General features: G+C 32.3%; 1 protein-coding gene across 1 annotated transcript in view; it reads left to right on the top strand.

Annotated features, from left to right (window-relative positions):
- Positions 1-22,269, top strand: part of CHST9 (carbohydrate sulfotransferase 9) — a 333,686-nt gene that overhangs the window by 153,671 nt on the left and 157,746 nt on the right. Inside the window, exon 3 of the mRNA XM_074277059.1 lies at positions 6,507-6,545. Within this exon, the coding sequence (XP_074133160.1) occupies positions 6,507-6,545 (39 nt within the window). The remainder of the gene's footprint in view (positions 1-6,506; positions 6,546-22,269) is intronic.

The raw sequence follows: 22,269 nt of genomic DNA, 5'->3' as shown, positions 1-22,269 counted from the left end.
TAATGAATTTCCATGAGTTTTGAGTCTTCAATTTCATTTTACTTACCACATATGGATTATTGTATCTAGATTCAATTTGTAATAAGACTATAATATATTTGTTTTTTAAAAACAATCATATGTTCAGACAGAATGAAGTACAAATGAATGTTCTTTATTTTGTTGAATTTCTGGACAAAGACATCATCTACTCTTCTGATACAGCACAGATAATTTGATGTTCCAATTCTAATATAAAAAAATTACCTCCATTTCTTCTGTTGACCTAACATTCTAAGATCCTCAAAGGTTAAGTGGCATTATCTTAGTATACTTTGGCCATTTCAGACATTATCAGACAAATCTAGGTATCAATGACAAAAAGAAAAACTGATTTATTTTTTATATTTCCTTCTGCTAATAGTTGGATTCTATTTGGAACTTCTTTCCTTTTTTTCAGTCTACATCTATGATTATTTCAATGCAGGGAACTATGGTTTGAAAATACCTTCTAGTGATACAGTATGATCAACAAACTTATTTATAAATTAATAGTCTTAGAAAATTTACAATGATAGACATTTATTCAAATTGTGCTAATTAATGGCAATAAATCAAATAAAACAAAATCACATCTTTTAAACACATAAAAATGAAAATGATTAATGTTGGAGGTTCTATTGGGGATAGAGGCATTAATGCATTATCAGTATAAGTGTAAGTTGATACAAACATTTTAGAAAACAATTTAGAATTATATTAGAAAAGTCATTAAACTGTATTTAAGATGTGCTTCACAAAAACTACAAATATTTTTACTGTACCTTTAAGAGACAAATAAATTGTTGCAGAAAAAATGAATTTGTAGTTAGAGTTGTAACTGTCATTTTTGAGGTATTTCTCTCTATAAAGTCATGTAAATATTTTTGTACTTTTAATCTATAGGAATCTCTGAGGAGTTTCTGCAGAAGACTAGGAGAAAGTGGAGGAAAAAAACCTTTATTGTTATTAGAACTATCTTTATTATATTATAAAGAAATATGAAGGAAACTCTATAAGGAGTGAATATAGTTAAGAAACTCACTGTAGTGGCTTGAAAGAAGTTCAAAAGGCAAAGCTAAGGATGATACATAAATCTTCTAAAATGCTTTCACTTTTATCATGAGGATTTTTAAAGAAGACATTTAAGTTGGTATCTTCAAGAAAACTGAATATTGTAGAGCTATCTTTTCACAAATGAAAAGTCATTGGTTATTATAGTAAAAGAAAGAAAGAAGCACTTACTATGTGCTTTACAAATATTATCCTACCTGATCCTCACAGAAGGTAGGTACAATTGATATCCCATGTTTACAATTGAGGAAATTGAGGCCAACAGAGTTTAAATGACTTCCTTAGGATCATAAAATGATAGATGTCTGAGATTATTTGAACTCAGATCTTCCTGATTGCAAGTCCAGAGTCTTATCCATTGTTTCAATTAATTGTCCAATGATTCATGTGACTCTGGCTATGATATTTGTCATACTCAATATATCGTGTCATTATCTATATTTTCATGTACTGTTAATCTTGTTTATTAATAAGTTATGTGCCATAACTTTAATATTAGTGTTATATATGCATAAGTATAAGTAATATTAAGAAAAGAAAGTTCTCCATCTACTCAAATAGTGGACAGTTTGAGTCCACTGTTTAATTAATTTGAAAAAAATAATAATTTTATTAAATAGAAAATATCTAAACTTGCTCTTGGATTGCCCTAGACAGGCTTTCTTAATATTTTTGGTGTCATTGTACCCTTTTAATAAACCAGCTAATAGACATTTATTAAGCACTGGTGATTCAACTGGGAATTTAATAGAGCCTATGAACACCTCAAAATGATGTTCAAATGTATAAAATAAAACACAAATTATTCAAAGAAAATCAATTTATGGAAACATTGTTATCAAAATATTTTAAAAATAAGCTCCCAGATCCCAAGTTAAGAGCCATTACTGAAAAGACTGGAAAGAAAATGTTAAATAAGGGAAGAAGCTGAATAGCAGACTGAAGAGTGACATGCATTAACTCAGAAACAATAGAGTAGGCATAGACCTCAGGAAAGTCCAAGACTGAGGAAAAGTTCACATATGTGTGAATACATATATATATATATATATATATATATATATATATATATATATATATATATACTGTTATAGAATCACCAATCCTAGCAACAAGTAGAAGCCTATAAAGAGCTCTCTGATTAAGGAATAGATGGAAAAAATTAGGGTACATGAAAGTATTGAAGTGTTATTCTGCCATAGGTAACAGTAATGTGGAAAATTTTAAATTGGAAAGATTAATATAAATTGTGACCAAAATAATTAGAACTGTGAGAAACAATTATATGTAACCATGAAAATATACAAGCAAACATCAAAAAAAAAAAATCCAGAAACATGACTGATGTCATGACAACTTATGACTTCAGAGGGTTGATAGAAAAACATGCCTCAATTCTCTTGACAGAAGGGCAATGCACTATGAAATGGGCTTCTCAGACAGGACCAATATATTGATTTATTTCACTTAAATGTACTTCTTTGTTACAAACAAGATTCTTCTGGGGTCTAAGGAAGTTAGGTGGCTGTATTGAAAATTTGGGCGGATATATAGATGAAGGGTTTTCAATGTCAGTGGGGATTTTTGAGAGGATAAACAAATAGCTTATTTTTTAAAGAAATGCCTATCCCATTTAAAAAATAATTAAATTATTATATCTTATTAGCAAAAGGAGTGCTAAATATTTTTGACTTGCAGAATACATATGCAAATTTTACATCCCCAAACTTATACAATTTCCATTTCAAAGTTGGTAGGTTCTGACATAGTCAAGTACAGGTTAGTTAACATTCTAGAATGTCTGTCCTCATAATAAGAGACTGGAAGAAAGACACACACACACACACACACACACACACACACACACACACACACACATACACACACAGATATATAATACACACTATATAATACAAATATACATATATATGCACACATATTAATAGCTAATACTTATATTGGGGCCTGTTATGTGCTAAACACTATATTAAGCACTTTACAAATATTGTCTTATTATATTCTCACAATAATCCTGAGAGGGGTGTGTTGTTGTTATTTTCATTTTTACAGTTGAAGAAAGAGGAAAACAGAGCTTAAATAACTTGCTGGGGTCACACAGTAACAAGTTTCTAAAACTAGATTTGAACTCAGGGTTTCCTGAATTCAGACCTAGTACATACCAATAACAGACAGACAGATAGATAGATAGATAGATAGATAGATAGATAGATAGATAGAGAAATATATAATACTTAGATATGTGAAAATGTGTATATATGTATATATGCATGCGTGCATATATACATTAACTTTAAGTGTAAAATATGCAATTTATGTATGTCTACACAAATTATATATATACAATATGTATTTATATACAACATATCTTTTATGTTATATCTTTTATGGCTTCAAATTATGTACATATGTCATATCATATTATATTATATTTATGCATATAAGGTCTTTTTGAGACCATGTCTCCATGTTTTTCCTATATCTTTCCTCAGTTATAATCTTTGATTTAAAACTTTTTTTGGTGAATTCTGAAATCATACCATATAGGGATTTGCATGAAAAAATCAGTCTGAAGGGAATTGGCATTCAAAAGAATGACACCAGAAAATAATGGTGAATGAGATAATTTACCTCCTTATGATTTCTCATTAACCCATTTTTTCAGGGAAATAGTGCCTAGATTGCACAGAGTTGATTCAGTAGCCCACATCAAAGCATTTCCAGGATTCAGCATGTTGTTTTCTTTTTTTTTTCCAAATTGAATTGATGATGTATACATATTTAGTCTATTGCATAAAAATGAATTTGAAATAATCAATGGCTAAATTGCCAAATAAATTTACACAAGAAAAAAAGAAGAAAAAGGAGGATGGTAATATCTCCTCATGGGCCTAATCTCTCTATTGATCAGCAGGAAAATTTTGACCTATTCTGTTTCTGACCTAATCTATATTTACTACTTTCCAAATCAGCTGTCTCTCTACTACCACCACCACCACATACCCACGGGTTCCTCATATTGATGTCAAACTTAGTACAAGCATCAAATCAGCTTTAGGCCCTCCTACAGCTCAGAACTTCCAAGCTTAAGAGATCATCAGTCTCAGACTTTCCAGCTTCTGGGATCCCAGGCCTATACTACCATATATTTTATATTTTTCTTTTATATTTTAAAATTGTTCTTTTATATTTTATTATAAAATTATATAATTTTTGCATTTTTATAAAAATTCTGTTTTTATATGTTATATATTTTATTTTTTATATTCTTTTATATTTTAAAACTTAAGACTTTGGAACATGTCAAATTTTTTACAGAACTAAATTGAACATTGATGGTAGAGCCATGAGTTGGCATAATTTTCCTGCAATTTGGAAACATTCAATTAAAGTGTCCATACCCTTTGACACAGAGATTTTTCTGTGAGGCATTCCTCTAGCTTCATATCTAGACTATATTCCTCCATATGTTCCTCAATATTTATAGCAACATTTTTTGTGCTAGCAAGAAATTGGAACAAAATAGATGTCCATCAATTAGGGAATAACTAAACATAATGTTTAGATGTTTAACTATTATTATTCTGCAAAAAAAAAATTAATGTGATGAATACAAAACTTCTAAAGGCATATTAATTATCACAAAGTGAAATAATAAATCAGGAGAACAATATATACAAGGATTACAAAAATGTAAATGCAATAAACAATTTCAAAATGAACAAAAATAAGTGTTGTGAAATTATAAAGACCAAATTTGGCCCCTAAGAAGAGCTATTAAAAGAATTCTCTCTATTTCACCAGAGACTGGTGATGCATTGAGAAAAGGATGAAGCTCAGAACCTAGAAAATCTAAACTCAAAATTTGCCTTCAGATACTTACTAGTTGTATATTCCTAAGCAAGTCATCACTTCTATTTACTTCAGTTTCCTCACCTATAAAATGGAAATAATTATAGCACCTACCTCTCACAGGATTGCTGTGAGGATAATTATTATAAAAAGTACTTAACATAGTACCTGATACAGAGTAAGTATTTTATAAATGCTTGTTTTCTTCTTCCTCACTACTTTACCATGATGGTTCCACATAGTTTTACATATACCATCAGATATTTTTTTCAATATTTTCATGATTTTTTTCTGATTTTTTCCTACTTTTAAAATTGTTCTTCATTATAAATTATGGCTTTTTAGAAGGGGAGGGAAACATATATGGGGGAAATGTAAGTACTATAAAAACAAAGATATCAATGAAATATTTTAAATGATAAATTGAAATTTCTATAGCAGTAATAAGAGTAAAGTATGTAGACTGGAAAACATTGTCTAGAAAGAAGCATAATCAAATTTAGAAGAAATCTGATCCCTGGTACTAATAGATGTAACATTTAAATGGTCTAGCCATGCCATTTATCTGTTTGAATCATTAAAATAAATTGCATCAACTATGTCCCCTGGAAATCATCTAAATGAATAGGATTTGTTATTAATCATAGTGCCATTCATGCAAATTCTATTCCTATTGTAATTTCAATGAATGAAATACTATACAAATTTCACTTTTATAAAATTATAGATTTTAGAGCTAGGAAAAAAAAATCCTTAAAAGTCTTTTGTCCAACTCCCTGAATTTACAGATGAAAAAAGAGTGATTTAGATAAATTAAGTGGTTGACTTAACTTTATAGAGGTAGTAAATGCCAAAGCCAGAATTCAAATCCAGAAATCTTGACTCCAGATTAATTCCAAATCTAGCAATCTATCTATTTAATACATGAGTATTACAGATGTTAAAAGGTCTGAAAAGTGGTTAGTAGAAATGCCTACATAAATTTCCATATAGAAATATGTATCCATTGCAGAACTTTTGATGTGGAACATATATATTAATAGACAATATTAATAAAACCTTGAGAGCTGATTGATAGGTTAATTAGATATATCAATTAGATGAATGCCTCCTTTATATAACCAGTAGTTCAAGACTATTCTGTTAATGACACTGTATCTATAGTCCCCAACAACAGCTCCTTTAGTAGCTTTGTTCCTGTCATGAGCTTTTTATGGTCCTGTAATTGCAAGTGTTAAATTTTTCAGTTGTCATATGATTTAGGACTTCATAACATCACAATAAATCAATCTTGATAAAAACAAGACCATGAAAGCTGACTAGCTTCTCCATTGTGTTTTTATTGATTCTGACTTTCAAAAGTGGATTTGAGAGCATTTTTTTCAATACTGTCAATTGTGTCCAAATATTTCCAAAACATGTTGGATTTTGCCTTGGTAGAGATTGAATTTAAAAATTGCTGTGTCCAATACTCTCGCCTTAGCTGCAGTATATTACATTCTCACAACTCCACACTGCAACTGAACTGCCATTTCTTATTTCAGGCAGAATGGAGAAGAAAAGAGGGCAAAAGACAACTTCAGGTAATATTTTTATCTTTTTCCAAATTTATCTTCTACCTTTTTTTCTCCCCACACATAATTATACCTGTTTGTAATTTAACTTTCAGTCAATGTTTGTGGAATGTCTTAAAAGAACAACAATACAAAATAAAAACCCATAGTAATTTATAATCTTGTATAGGTATTAGAATCATGATAACTTAAAAGGGGCTTTTGGGATCAGTAATTTTGTTGTCCAGTTGTTTTAGCTGTATCCAACTCTTTGTAACCCCATTTGGAGCTTTCTTGGCAGAGATATTGAAGTGATTTGCCATTTTCTCCAGATCATTTTATAAATGAGAAAACTGAGGCAAATGGGATTAAGTGACTTGTCCAAGTTTACATAGCTAGTAAGTATTTAAGGTTAAATTTGAACTCATCTTCCTGACTTTAGGCCCAGGACTCTATCCTTGCATCATCTGGCTACCACTATAGTTCATGATGCTACTTTTTCTTTTATCTCTCTCTCACTAACTCTTTGGGACACCAGTTTTCCAAATTATTTGGCTAAAATGTAGAACAAATGAAAGGGAGCAAGAAGAGGCAAAGATACATGTGAGTGGAAATATTCAGGAAGCAGTTGACTATGCAGTTTAGAAAAGAGATAAGGACCGCAAATATATAGATTTGCTTTTATCTACATGAAGATTTAGCTGAATCTATGAAAGCTGATCACATCACCAAGGAAGAAACCAAATATTTCAAGAGCCTCCAATCTTTCTGTCCAATTTTGTCCAATTCTTTTTCTCGTATTATACATTACAACTAAATTACTTTGCCCTTTATCCTATATTCTCATGAAGCTGTTTCCCGTCTCCTTTGGCAAGTCCATATGTCTAGAATAGATTCCCCCAGTCCCTCTTCTGTCTGTGGGCATTTTTCCCTTCATGTACTGACCCCTGTGCCATCTTTTCCATAATGCTTTTCTTAAATCATTCAATTAGATGATCTTTTCCTCCTCAAATTTCTCAATGCTTTCTATTGTTCCTTTGAGTTTATCTTATTCTTCATTATTAAGTAGTTACATATTTGTCCTCCTCTCCCCATTTAGAATATGTTCCTTGAGAACAGAACCTCATTTTATAGGTTCTGTTTCTATACCTAGCACAGAAGCAGCAAGATGGCAGTGAGTAAATAGTGTCAGGCCCAAAGTTAGGGTGACTCATCTTCTTGAATTTAAATGTGATCTGAGATACTTACTAGCTATGTGACCCTGGGCAATTCATTTAGCCTTATTTGCTTCAGTTTCCTCATCTGCAAAATAAGATGGAGAAAAAAATGGCAGATCATTCCAGTATCTTTACTAGAAAAATCCCCAAACCTTATCACAAAAAGTTGGTTACAACTGAAACAATTAAACAACAATACCTATCAGAATGACAGGTACATGGAAGATTTTGGTATTCTTTAAATATTTTGCTAAAAACTAAAGGATCAGATATTATGATGATGATGATAATGATGATGGTTATGATTATATCTTTCTTACTACTATTCATCACATTCTGCAATTAAAAAAAAACTCTTTACACACATTATCTGTTATGATCTCAAATTCTTCTTAGATATCCCTAATATCTTTTCTAAGGAATTGATGAGGCAATCAGTAGTCAGCTCAGATCCCCTAACTCCAAACCAAATATCCTTTTCATAATAACATGCTGCCTATATTAATTTTGGGTAAAGGTCATCATAATCACAGTTTGTTAGAATTGGAAATGATTTGAGGGCCGCCTACTTTCATCCCTTAATTTGCAATACTTAATAATGGCTGAAACATAGTATTTCTGATGATTTTTATAGTAAGATGGTCATCGTTAATCATCAAAGTTACTCCAAATTTTTTTGTGAGAAAAATCTAATTTCCTTTCTGACTACAAGTGAAAATACTGAGGCAAAATAAGAGAAATCACTACTAAAGAGCTCATAATATGAAAGTAGCTGAGCCCCATTTCTTCACTACTGCTTCAATGATCTTTTTATTGTCAAACATTGACTAACTAAATGATTCATCAGGAAAACCAATTTTTCATGTTAACATCCCTCTATCTATTCTCAGATCTTTTTTTCTGATTCAGTTTCCTTAACTAGCAAAAATGGGCATGATGGGAACATGGTCATTTTCCAATTACTTTGAATAAGTAATTTAGCATGTGTGCTTCTTTTTAGCTCCTCAGAAGAAAGAATCTATTGAATATAAAAATGACCTTTATATGTAAGGTCATCATATTCAATCTAGCATAGATTTCAGAAGAGATTTCAGGAAAGGATTAATTCAAAGGGTAGATAAAATAAACAATGGTCTGACATCACTTATTAAACACATCATCTCAAATTCTAAGCATTTTCTTGAACCAATTTCAAGTTCTGTAAGATATTGAATGAGAGATTTACCAATATTAGACAAGAGAAGGAAATGGTCAGTACAATGTAATGCATTTGTTAAATGAAGTTCTGTACATTTTATTAATGATACAAGATCATTGTTGGTATTACTATATTGCAGATGCCTATTTTTAACCTTTGAGATATTTGGGGGGGAAAATCATGCATGAATGGGGCAACATTACTTATTCTCAAGGTATGAAATGAAATTGATTTTTTTTTAATTTTATCAAATGTTGGAACATTCTGAGAAGCAAGACTCTGTGTCATTTGCTTTTCAGAGTGCCACTAATATTGGCTTTAGCTTTTTTTCCCTTTAGAATGTCAATAATCAAGTCTATTTTACAACTCTTGGTTGGATCACTCACTACTGATTCAAAGAGTATTCACAGAGAAAATAACCAGCTGAATATTAATGGAAATTTGCCTATTCTGTGTGTGTATGCAGGCACATTCCTTAAGAAAACATTAGAAGGCAGCCCTGTAAATGAATGGATAATGAATGGGATTCCATCCTCCCCATTAAAATTTATGCAGACCAACCTACTGTCCAATAGTCCTTATATATGGTACAATAGACTTATTTAGGAATAAGAGAAGGTCAGACCTATCTCATTCAAATAAGGAATTTACAGCATGGAAACAGCCTCTGCTGATACAGATGAAGAATTCCTATTACTGATAAGCTTTTTGTCTTCTCCCTGGTCATCCAATGAGTATGTATCCAAGGCTGGTTTTTCTGGTTGGATTCCTATATACTGTGCCAGGCTGCTTTTCAAACAAAAAATAATCCTTTAAAAAAATAAAACTGGGATGATAGCCTGTGCCTGAAATATTGCCATTCTCCATTCATAACATCATGATCATAATGAATCTAGAATCAGAAGATCCAGGGAAGTTCTTTAACTTCTCTAGGCCTCAACTTTCCCATCTGTAAAATGAAAGAGTTGAATTAAAAGGTTGCTCTAATCACATCCAGTTTTAAAATTTGGAAATGTTCACTGAGTTCCACATACAAATTTAAGTAAAAGATTATTCTAGAAGAGATCTTCTTTTGTTAGTCATCTATTTTTTAGTAAATGCTGCAGCAAATTTTGCTCTTTTTTGTTATTTTTTAGTGATATCTGACTCTTCATGACTTCCCACAGCAGTGAATAAGGGAGGAGAATTCGAGTATATCGAAATGGTTTGTTATTTCTTTCTCCAATACATTTTACAGATAAGACACTGAGGCAAACACTGTGCCACCTAGTATTCTGGTAAAAATAAGTTTTAAAAGTACTAAACCAACCAAAGAGCTCTTTTATTGAAACACATATGTGTCTTTCTTATACATTTGCACAAATCCTTCAGATATGACTAAAGGGCATTGAAATTTATCTTTCCTAATATTCCAAACTACAAGTTTTCCTCTTTCTGCCTCTCAGATTGATCATCTCTACATGTCTGTCTTTCTAGACTACTTTCACCAAGAGCCGCCTTCCAACTTATAGTATGTTAATGTATCCTATCAAAAAGCATAACCTGTTCTTTTTCTGGGTTTATAGTTTCAAAATAGTCACATTTTCTGGGTGAAACAAGAATGTCTTAGATTCATTTTTCCATCCACAAATTTGATAACTTACATATGGGCTTAGTTAAAAGAAGACTAGAGGTGTTTATTTTTAAGCAGACTTCATTTTCCAGCTAGTCAGGTTTATGATGGAATAGGAATAACAGCACAGCTGTGCTACATTATTTTGGAAATACATTCGATTTCATTGTATAACAGTGTATTAAAAATGGTGTGTTTATGCAAGCTAAACAAATCCAAAACTATAAATAACTAATGCAGGGAAAATTGTCATGTTAGATCATATAACACATACAAAGCTTTGCCCTTATATTCCTTTAGCAGGCTCTACTATATTTAAGCATATTCTATTTTTTTTACTTTTTCAAATGAAATAGGACATTTTTTGCATAATAATAACTAAAATTTATATAGCAGCCTACTATGTCCCATGCACTGTGCTTGTTAAGTGCTTTATATTCATTTGATCCTCACGACAACCCTGGGAGGTAGGTGCTATTATTATCATTATCATTATTATACAATAAGTATAATATAAGCAAATATAAATATATTATTATTATTATTTTGCAGATTATTTTACTGAAGCAGATAAAAAGTGACTTCCTATGGTCATACAGATAGTCAGTGTCTGAAGCCACATTTGAAGTGAGGTCCTCCTGCACTATAGCACCACTTAACTGCATAAGGGGAAACTTGAAAAGTGGATTCTTCAAAGTCAAGAAAAATGAATTTCTCTAAGGAACGTATGGGACCTAAACTCATGAAGACTCATCTTTCCAAATTCAAATCTGGTCTCATATACTTACTAGTGCAAGTCATCTATTTGTGTTTGCCTCAGTTTCCTCCTCTGTAAAAGAAGATAAAGAAGAAATAAGTAAACCGCTCCAGTATCTCTGCCAAGAAAACCCCAAATGGGCTCACAAAGAGTCAAACATGAATAAACAAACAAGAAGGAATGTATAAAGTAGGATGATACAATAAATTAAAGTAGCTAGATTGCCCAGTGGATAGAGCATTGGCCTTGGAGTCAGGAGAATCTGACTTCAAATCTAGTCTCAGGCACTTTACACATTAGCTGTATGACCCTGGACATGTCACTTAAGCCCAATTTTGCCTCAACAAAAAAAATAAATAACTAAATAATAAAGTTGTAAAACATAATTTTAGGTTCTAGATAAAAATACCTTTTAATAAAAAGACTTTAATAGAAGAGAAGACTTGTAATTTCTGTCATTCAAAAATAGTTTTCATGGTTCTTTAAGAACTGCTTTTATTAATTTTACTTCAAATAAATGGAAACATTTTGTAATATAAGGGAAATTTTGAGCATTGAGTCACAGACATAAATAGAAATATTTGCTCCTGGGGCAAGTTCTGCAAACCTCACATTCCCTAGGGAGACTGAGAAGAAAAACACCCAATGGGAGATATAATCTAGGAAACCAGAAGGCAGCTGCTAGGGAGGCTCTCCTTCCCCAAATATCCAGCTATTTGCTAGTTTCATGTTTAAATGCAGTATTCTTTTTTTACTTTTTAATTTTTTTCTGGTTATACATGTACATAAATTTTTTTAAATATGCATTTCTTTATGAATCATGTTGAAAGAGAAAAATCAGAACAAAAGAGAAAACCATGAGAAAAAAAAACAAAATAAAAAAGGGAGAGTGAAATAAATCAAGTATTCTTGATAACTAGGTGCTAATATTGATTTTTTATTTATACTTGGTATGTATATTTATACTTGGTATCATAATGAATTTCAATCTGACAGGAATATTTAAAATCCATCAAGCTTAGCTTTCTTCCTTTGCAGGTAAGGAAACCAAGGCACAGAGAGGTTGTGTCTTAATAATGTCTAAGGCAAGATTCAAATTCAGTTCTTTCTGACTCTGACCAGAAGTGGTAGCACACAGCAAAGAGAAAGATCCTTTGAAAGAAGGCTTTAAAGAGGGATAGAGCTATGGAATATCTGTGAGACAAGATGCCTAATCATAGCTACTCCCGTCTTGTCTCACTTCCCAGCCTATCAGCTGGCTCAAAAATAAATAAACTTCTTGTTACTCAGGCATTTTTCAGTTGGCTCTCTGTGACCCCGTTGGGGTTTTCTTGGCAAAGATACCATAGTGGTTTACTCTTTCCACTTCCATCTCACTTTATAGATGAGGAAACTAAGACAAACAGGATAAATTGTCTTGTCCAAGGGTCACAAAGCCACTAAGTGTCAGAGGCCAATTTGAACTCAGCTCTTCTTGATTTCTGGCCCAATGTTCTATTTACTGTACCACTTGACTGCCCCTCTGATCTTTCTTAGTGGATTATAATTGTTTTCAATTACTCTCTAAATCTCATGTCAGAGGGCACATTTCTTACCCTTGGGCAAAGCTTTTGGCCCCACCCTAGTTATATCTTTGAGCTACTGACATTTTTTTTTTCAATTAAAAATTTTTAATGTAAGATTGCTCAAAGAAAAGTGCCCGTTCAATAGTTAAAGCAGTTCTTGGTGAATGTAGGACTTATTCATCACTCAATATTGATGTCTTCCCCTAGAAAAATAAAAGAGGATATTTTATTATTTTTATCAATACTTAATTATTAAATTTTAAATATACATATTTAAAACAATTTTGCTGTAAGTCCATGTAATAGAGAAAAGAAACATTCTTTGGGGAATGGAATAATGTAATTACACAAATATTGAGTTTAGTAATTAAATTATCATCTCTACTATAACAAAGAAAAGTTTCAGTGAAGTGTAATGAAGACCATCTTTGACCTTATGGTAAGTTTCTTCTAAGAAAATTCATCACAACTAAAAATCAGATGTCACTTCCAATTTTTCTATAAGAGGAAAAAATTGGAATTATATTACCCTATAAGGACCAACTCTCAACTTTCTATAGGGAAAAAAAAAACACCGAAACACAATAGTTAATCAAATACTTAATTGTAAATGATGTATTAGGACAGGATATAGTATCAGACTTTTAGTGGAAATAAATCAATTAAGCAAAGTGATACAGCAACCAACCACATAAAAACTAATGGCTTTTTTTTTTTTTTTTTTTTTTTTTTTTGGAACAAGCTCTTGGGAATATCTCCAAGTCAAATGGTGTCCTTTTGTACACTGGTGCTAGGGATAAGGAACTATATGTCCCAGAAAAAAAGGCGGATGGGATTGCTTCTACATTGACCAGTGGGATTGATTCTGTTAAAGTGAACCTTTATGAAGTGTAATTTCTCTGAATAGGGAATTCTCTTCTAACAAAACACACAACCTAAAAGTTACTGCACATAATTTAGTCTTTTATGTTGATCCATAAAGCTTTGGGGGAATCTTATTGAGCCCTGGGATCAACACTGCAAACATGTAAAAACCATTTCATTGTAAATAGGCAGAAGCACAGGCTAATAAGGTAGTCTGAAAACCTCGCAAGAGCAAGAAAAAATGTCAACTTTCTGAATATGAATATAAAGTCACAACTCATTGTACTAAAGGCTGTGCCAGCAAGACAGGCTCTGGCAAGCCCTTGCAAACTAAAAATCCTAGCAATGAATATCTGTTATTTGAGAACCAACTTGGCTCCATTCAAAGAGACCTATCACCAATGGAGAGAAAACCACTCCTGTGACTATTCACATAGGGAGTAAAATGCCAGAAATGATGTAACTTTGAAGTACTGAAGTAATAGCAGATTTAGTTGATTAGAGAATAAAATTAGTGAGATATGAAACATCAAATTGACCCCATTCAGGGCTATAAAACTTCACAAAAGGAAAGTCTCCTTTGTAGCTAGAGATTGAACCTACTATATACATGAACAGAAATCAGGCAATGCTAGAGATAAACATACCTCCCACATATACACACTTCTGGCCCAGATCCCAGGGCAGCTTTCTTCATCTGTGAAATGGAAATAATAATAGCACCTACAACCTAGGGTTGTAATGAGGACAAAAAAAAAGAGGCAATATTTTAAAAGCATTTTGAGAACCTTAAAGCATCATATAAATGCTTGTTCTTTTTTTTTTAATCATAATCATTGGCTCACCTCACAGAAACCCTTACCCCTCAGACTTCCTACCTGCTCCCTTTGCTCCCCCTACTTGAGTAGAATTCAGTGGTCTTTCCCCCATCATACCTATGCTGAAAGGAATTCAAAATCTTTGCTCTCTTTCCAATATTGAGACCTTCCAGGTCCAATCTCTCCCTACCTTGTAGGGCTGCCATAACCAACCCCATAATCTGGAAGTGTCAGAGACAATCATGGATGCAGGCTCAAGACTTATTTGCCCTTGGAAGAGAAGTGTTCCTGATGATAGCAAACAACTCTGATTGGTTGATAGTTTATGAGACAATAAATATTACAATGAGAGGTTGGACTATTCTAATAAACTTTCTCTCGTCATTTACTTCTAAATTACCCACCCTTGAGCAATCTATTCAAAGAATTCATCTGCATCTAAACCTGATTAGAAGGTTGGGTAGGGTTAATTCAATCTCATCAAAGTCCCCAATTCAACAGCATCCTCAGAATTAGTGGGCTCCTCCATCTGCCCTGCAGTTAAAGCCTCAATTGTATTATCTCCGCAACAGAAATGGGCTCCATGAAAACAGAGATTGTATCAAAATATTTTTATCTCTAGTGCTTGGACACAGTAAGCATCTAATAAATGTTGGGGGGGGGAGGGTTCCTCCATTCATTCATGGTATGTCCTTGATCACAAAAGAATTCAAATGAAATAATATGCATAGAAAAGTTAAAACAATCATCAACCCCCCAAAATTGAATTTCAAACACATATCCTATGTACTTCAACTAATTTGTCATGCTCTTATTCTATCCTCTACCTACCCAAAATTCTCCTGCTAAGAAACTCTTCTAGATCTATGGTTCCAGAACCAGAATGCCCCAAAACTTTTCTGGTTCTCCCTCTGTTTCCCTATCCCCCAACAAAGTTATTTTCTATGGAAACATAACATTAAATTATTCATTATTATTCAGTTGTTTCTGTAGTGTCTGGCTATTCATAACATCATTTGAAATTTTCTTGGCAAAGATATCGGAGTGGTTTGCCATTTCCTTCTCCGGTTTATTTTTTACAGTTAAGAAAATTGAGGAAACAGTAAGTGTCTCAGGTCAGATTTGAACTCAGGAAAATGAAACTTCCTGACTTTATGTCTTCCATTCTGCCTACTGTATCACCTGGATGCCCAAGGTATTCATAAATAATAATGAAGTAATGTTTCATTTTTTCTAAGTAACATATTCATATTTTACAGGGGCCTTCAGTGCTTCCTTAGAAGGGAGTGACTGACATGATAATTTCAAGTTTGTTAACATATCATTTGAGAATAAGAGATTCTTAGTGAAATTCCACTTAGTGGAAGTGTAGGTAGAAATAGTGTAAAGCATAAATCTTGCAATATCATTTTTAAAAATGTATATCTTGCATTTTTACAATGCCTTTTTTCTAATATATCTTCTCTTTCACCATATAGTATGCTTCATGAAAAATAATAAAAAAGAAAAGGGGTAGGGGAAGCAGTACAGCAAAACTAATACATTAATAAGTTTTACATGCAATGCTCATAGGCCCTCATCTCTTCAAAGAAGGTAAAGAAATATAATTTCCTATGACTGCTTTGAGACCAAATTTGATCAATAGAATTATAAAACATTTAGTGGATTTTTTATTGTTGGTTTTTTTTTTCCAATAACTTCATCAAAGTTGTTTGTTTTCTTTGTTCTGCTAACCTCACTTTGCATGAATCCACGTCTTCCCACACTTCTCTGGATTCATGATATTCATAATTTCTTAAAAAGCAGTAATATTTTATTAAATTCATAAAACACAATCTGCTTAACTATTCACCCTTAGTAATCACCTTAGCTATTCACAAAGTAGTTATCTACTGTCTTTCATTTCTTTGTTACTACAAAATATGCTACTATGAATATTTTGGTATGTATAAGATATTTATTTGTGTCTCTGACCTCCTTAGTTATAAGCCAAGTAATTGGATCTTTGGGGTGGAACATTTTTTCCTTCCATTATGGTTGCCCCAAATTAATTCCATCAATAGTGTATGTCTTCCCATAGCCTCTCCAACATGATTACTGTCATATTTTGTCATCTTTGTTAATTCTGAGTGAGTTGAAATACTAAATTAATTTTAAACATATCTCTTTTTAAAGGCTCATCACAGTTCTTATCTTGACTATCATCTCTCATCTTTCTTTTCTCTGATTCTCCTTCTCTGTTGACAAGGTATATTCTCTTTTAATTAGCATTACCATAATATCTCACATGTCTATGGTTCTTTAAAGTTTTCAGAATATTTTATTAACATTTCATTTGATTCTCACAATAACTCTGAATCAGGTGCTATTATTTTCCCCATTTTGCAGATGAGGAAATTGAAACTTAGAAAGGACAGGTGACTTGCCTAGGATTGTGTAATATCTATGGCAGAATTAGAACTAATATTTTTATGATTTGATGTTTAATTTTCTATTATACCAGATTTCTTCTTCCCTTCTCCTACATAAAACATTCCTTTCTCATACCTAAATACTTCTTTATATTCTCTCCACAATTTTTCAATGAAAATATATATTTACAAAATTTTATCTGAGGCATATTAGCTTTGTGTTCTCCTGTAGCTCAGTAAATATATTATTAATAATAACAATTACAACAACATAACACTGCAAGTTCAAATCAAATGTTTTTCGTTGTGCCCTTGTATCACTGTCCTAAAAAGTAGTCCAAAATTACCAAACATGTCAGTCAGTTCAATAGTATTAAAACAATACCATAAATAAGTAGTTCCTGACTACTTATTAAGGGACAGCCAAGTGGTTCAATGGATAGTGCATTAGGCTAGGAATCAGCAAGATCAACATTCAAATCTAGCCTCAGACACCTACAAGCTGTGTGACTCTAGGCAAGGAACTTAATCTATATTTGCTTCAATTCCTCAGTTGGAAAATAAGGACACACTGTAGAAGGAAAGGACAAATCATTCCCATATCTTTACCAAGAAAACCCCATGGACAAGTCCATGTGGTCATGAAGAGTAGAATATAACTGAACAACAGCCCTTATGTAGCTTACATTCTGTTATGGTAGTCAATATGTACGTCCATATATAAATATATACAAGGAATATATAAAATAAATACAAGATAAATGAGAGGAGCCCTAATAATTTGGGAGATCAGGAAATATTTCATGTAGATGATAGAATCTGAGTTGATTTTTAAAGGGAATGGAAACTAGGATTCTAAGAGACATAAATGACAAAGGACTGCATTTTTGGCCAAGTGGAGCAGCCTGTATGTTCAAGGGGACAGTGTTGTGTGAGAAACAGTTTTAAAAAGCCAGTTTGATAAGCCCATTGAGCATATGAAGAGAAGTAGAGGGAGGAAAAAAGAACTAGAATGAGTTATAAACTTCTTGGAAAAGCTTTAAATGTGAAATAGAGATGTTTGTTTTGACCCTTTGGATAAAAGGGAACCATGAGAGTTTATTGAGTAGGGGAATCATGTAGTGATATACTTTGGCAGCTAAGAAGATCAATTACAAGCCTCTCACAAAAGTCCAGGTGAGAGAAGATGAGGGCTTAAGCTAGGGTGGGGGCCATGTGAGAAGAGATATGGAGGACAAATGTCAGAGAAACCATAGTAGATAAAATTTATGGGAGCTGGGAAATGAAAAGATAAGGATGACTGCCAAGTTGGGATTCTGATAACCAGAAAGATTGTGGTGCTGAAAAGCTATTATGAAAAGCTATACTCAATGACAAAAATCTGCTACCATAGCAATATTGACTGGATAAACCCAGAATTGATTGATAGGCCATTTGGGGAAGAATACATTAATGTCTGTTCAAAATTCAGTAATGGCTCTAGGAGAGGTGGTATAAGGTGTTGTGGCATAATAGAAATAATACTAGATACTGGTTCCTCCCACTTCCTACCTTTGTGATCTTTGGCAAACTGATTTCTTGGTGTCTCAGTTTTCTCACATGTGAAATGAGGGGTTTGGATTAGAAAAACTCTAAGGTCTTTTCCAGTTCTAAGATCCCATGTTTATGGGAGAAATTAAAACAACCACTATTTAGAATTATCTCCAAAATATTCTCCTATTGTTTTCCTTGATTGTTTTTCTATTAAGTTCACTATCCTACCTTGCCTTTATAGTACTCACATGAGAAGAAACAAAAGAAGGAAGGAAGGAAGGAAGGAAGGAAGGAAGGAAGGAAGGAAGGAAGGAAGGAAGGAAGGAAGGAAGGAAGGAAGGAAGGAAGGAAGGAAGGAAGGAAGGAAGGAAGGAAGGAAGGAAGGAAGGAAGGAAGGAAGGAAGGAAGGAAGGAAGAAAACAGTCATTTATTAAGTATATTCTATGTGCCAAGTATTGTGCTAAGTACTGTAGAAATGTTATCTCATTTGATGGTCACAACAGCTCTAAGAGATAAGTGCTATTATTATTTCCACTTTTCAGTTGAGGGAATTGAGGCAGAAGTTATTAAATGGCTTGCCTGGGATCACACAATAAATGAGTATATTTGATCATATTGGAACTCAGGTTTTTCTGACATTGGGTCCAATGTGCCACCTAGCTGCCCTCTAGCCTAAAACTAGAGGGCATCTCAAAGGCTATCTACTCAAACAATATACATGTGAAGAAACTAAGATCTGGAGAGGTTAAATGATTTCTCTATGTTTCCATAGTTCTAAGATATGAACTCTGGTTCTCCAATTCAATATCTAATGCTTTTTCCACTATATTGTGCTGCCTCTGTTGTACCATGCTATTTAATTGATGCTTAATTTTTTTTATTCGTTATAAATAAAAATTGTGTCTTAATTATATGAAATGAAATATGTTTAAATAACACTTTGTAATTTACTAAGCATGTTAATCACAATAACTTTGTGATATAGGGAGTAAAACTATTATTATTCCCATTTTACAAATGAAGAAATTGAATCTCAGAGAAGTTCAATGAGTTGCCCACTGTGTAGTAATTACTAGAGATGAAATTCCAGTCTCAGGATTCCTAATTTTTTGATCTTGCCATTATATCACATTCTGGCTTTTACATTCATTTAAAACATTGAAATCTAACTGAGGAAAAATTGGGTGAATAAATAGCTAAGATTGTATAATACCCCCAATTCTGTCATTTTTTACATTTGTGACTTCTATCATGTCATCTGATCCAGAATACCTCAAGTTTAGTCATTTGCAAAATGGGAGAATTAATACGTATACTACATCCCTCGCAGTTATGAAAAAAAATAAGAGTGAATGCCAAGTATCATTACTATCACAATTATTATTATCAATATGTGATTCATTAATTCAGCTAGGCAAATATTTACTAACAGTCTACTAAATCCAAGCACTATGCCAAATTCAGAGGATAAAAAAATGAAAAATAGCCCCAAAGTTTTCACTGTACTAAGGGGAATGGTATAGATATGCAGTGGAAGAGCTTGACAGGATCAGAGATAGTTGTAATACAAGGTAGAGTGTGATAAGGCAAAGGATGGATTCAGACAAAATACTCTGGAAGAGTACTTTTAGTAGGGATCAATGAAAATTTCAGGGAGGAAATAGTACCATAGCACATCCTGAAGAAGAAAAAAAAAGGATTTTTATCAAGTAGAGATAGCAGATTGGCATTTAGGCACTCTGTGCAAATATATAAACTGATGAAGCCACGAGATTAAGGATTAAGGATAGTTTCATAATTCCATTTGGCTGAAATGTGAAGTGCTTGATAGAAAGTAATATGATAAATCTATAAAGGCAGGTTGACACTATATTGATGAAGGCTTTAAATTCAAGCTGAGTAGTTTATTTTCTATTCCATCAGCAAATGACAGTTTCTGAAGACTTTTGAGTAGTTGAGTGACATAGTCAGACTTGCGGTAAAGATTGATGAGGGAAGAAACAAGAGGGAAGGAGATCAACTGAGATGTTATTATTATGCTCCAAGAAAGAAATGCTAAAGTGAAGTCAAACTATGTGCACTACAGGGAGAATGGAGAAGAGACAACTTTTGAGCTGATTGGATATGAAGGGGAAAAAAGAAAAGAAGAGGAGGCAAAGATGACTCCAATTTTGACCTTGATTATCTGGAAGACTAGTAGTGTCATCAAGAGAAAAAGAGAATTTGTAAGGACAAACAGGTTTATTGATAGCTTAAGTCTTAAGCATAGTAAGTTAGAAATGTTGCTGAATAAGTTATATGAAGATGCTAACAAGCCACTAAAAATATAACACTAGATTTCAAGATTTAAAAAAGAGATTTATATAAAGTGTTTTTTGTGTCATATGCATGTGAGGGTTGATTGAAGCTATGAGAATGAACTATTAAAATTAATAAGATAGCTCCTATTTAGTCTAATCAATCAACAAATATTTATTAAACTGCTACTATATGCCAGGGATATTGTGACAAAAATGAAAAAGTCTTTCTCCTGAAATAGCTGAAATAGAGGAAAATTCCCTCTTTTATATAGGTCCTATACTAGGTTTTAACATGACATGAGAATTGTAATAAATAATGTGAGGATGAATAATCTAGAAACTAGCCTGAGTCAAAACCAAAATGATATAGAAATGTACTAGGAAGAAATAATGGCAGATGGTAAGCAAGTATCCTTATCCTAATTGGAAAAGAAGAGCAGTTACAGAAAGTAAAAATATGAAGGAGGTCTGAGCCAAATAAATATGATATTGTTGATGGGAATCAGAACTTGACTGGAAAAAGGTACAACTGAAAAGTTTGTTGTGACTTGGTGTAAAAAAAAAAAAAAAAAAAAAAAAAGGAATAAAGTGATTTTTTTAAAAAGTCCTTCAAGATCCCTCTTGACTAAAAGGGCTAATAAGCAGGAATTCTAATAGAAAGGCATTATACAAGTAAGAAAAGTAAGAATTAAGAAAATATCATGGCAACAGTTCATAGCAAAGAAGATTCAATATGTGATCGTGTATAATTTCATATATTTTCATTACTTAGAAATAATAGTGGATTCAATAAAGAATATGGAATTAAAATTAGCATGGGAAAGGATATTTTAAAACTCTGGTTGTTATAAGAATCAAATGAGCTAGCATACATAAAATACTTTGCAATAATAAGTGCAATATGTGAAAATTAATGTTATTATTAAACCCCCTCTCTAAGATAAATTTTAAGGGTTAAGTGACTTGCACAGAGTACAAAGAGCTATTAAGTGTGTGGGAAAGGAGAGTTGAATAAGAAAGTAGGAGATTCTATAGTCATTATTCTAGCCCCCTACAGCATACTATCTCTCTAAAGGCAAATTTGTTAATAAATGCATAATCCCAAACTTCAATTTTATTTGATTTCAGCCAGAATAATGTCTAACAATTGAATTTACTATTAATCCCAGAAATTCAGAAGTCAACTTTTAATTATTTGTGTTTGTAGGAGAAGATCTGACAATTTAGAGTTATATTTTTGTCTTTAGGCACATCAGTATTATTTGTTTTCTTGAATTTAATTTGTCTGTCTGACAAACTAATGAGTATCCCCATTTAGTGACATCATAACATAAAACAGGAATATCACATCTTTGATCTTTTGTGGTCTTTGTTCCATCAGCTCCTTTGATGCATCCTATAATTATTTCAGAATATATGTTTAAGTAGCAGTAAATCTATATATGTACATATATATTCATATATATCTGTGTGCTCAGA

The sequence above is a fragment of the Sminthopsis crassicaudata genome, chromosome 1, assembly GCF_048593235.1.
Source record: "Sminthopsis crassicaudata isolate SCR6 chromosome 1, ASM4859323v1, whole genome shotgun sequence".
In the NCBI taxonomy this organism is placed as follows: domain Eukaryota; kingdom Metazoa; phylum Chordata; class Mammalia; order Dasyuromorphia; family Dasyuridae; genus Sminthopsis; species Sminthopsis crassicaudata.
This window is presented reverse-complemented; position numbering and strand designations above follow the sequence as displayed.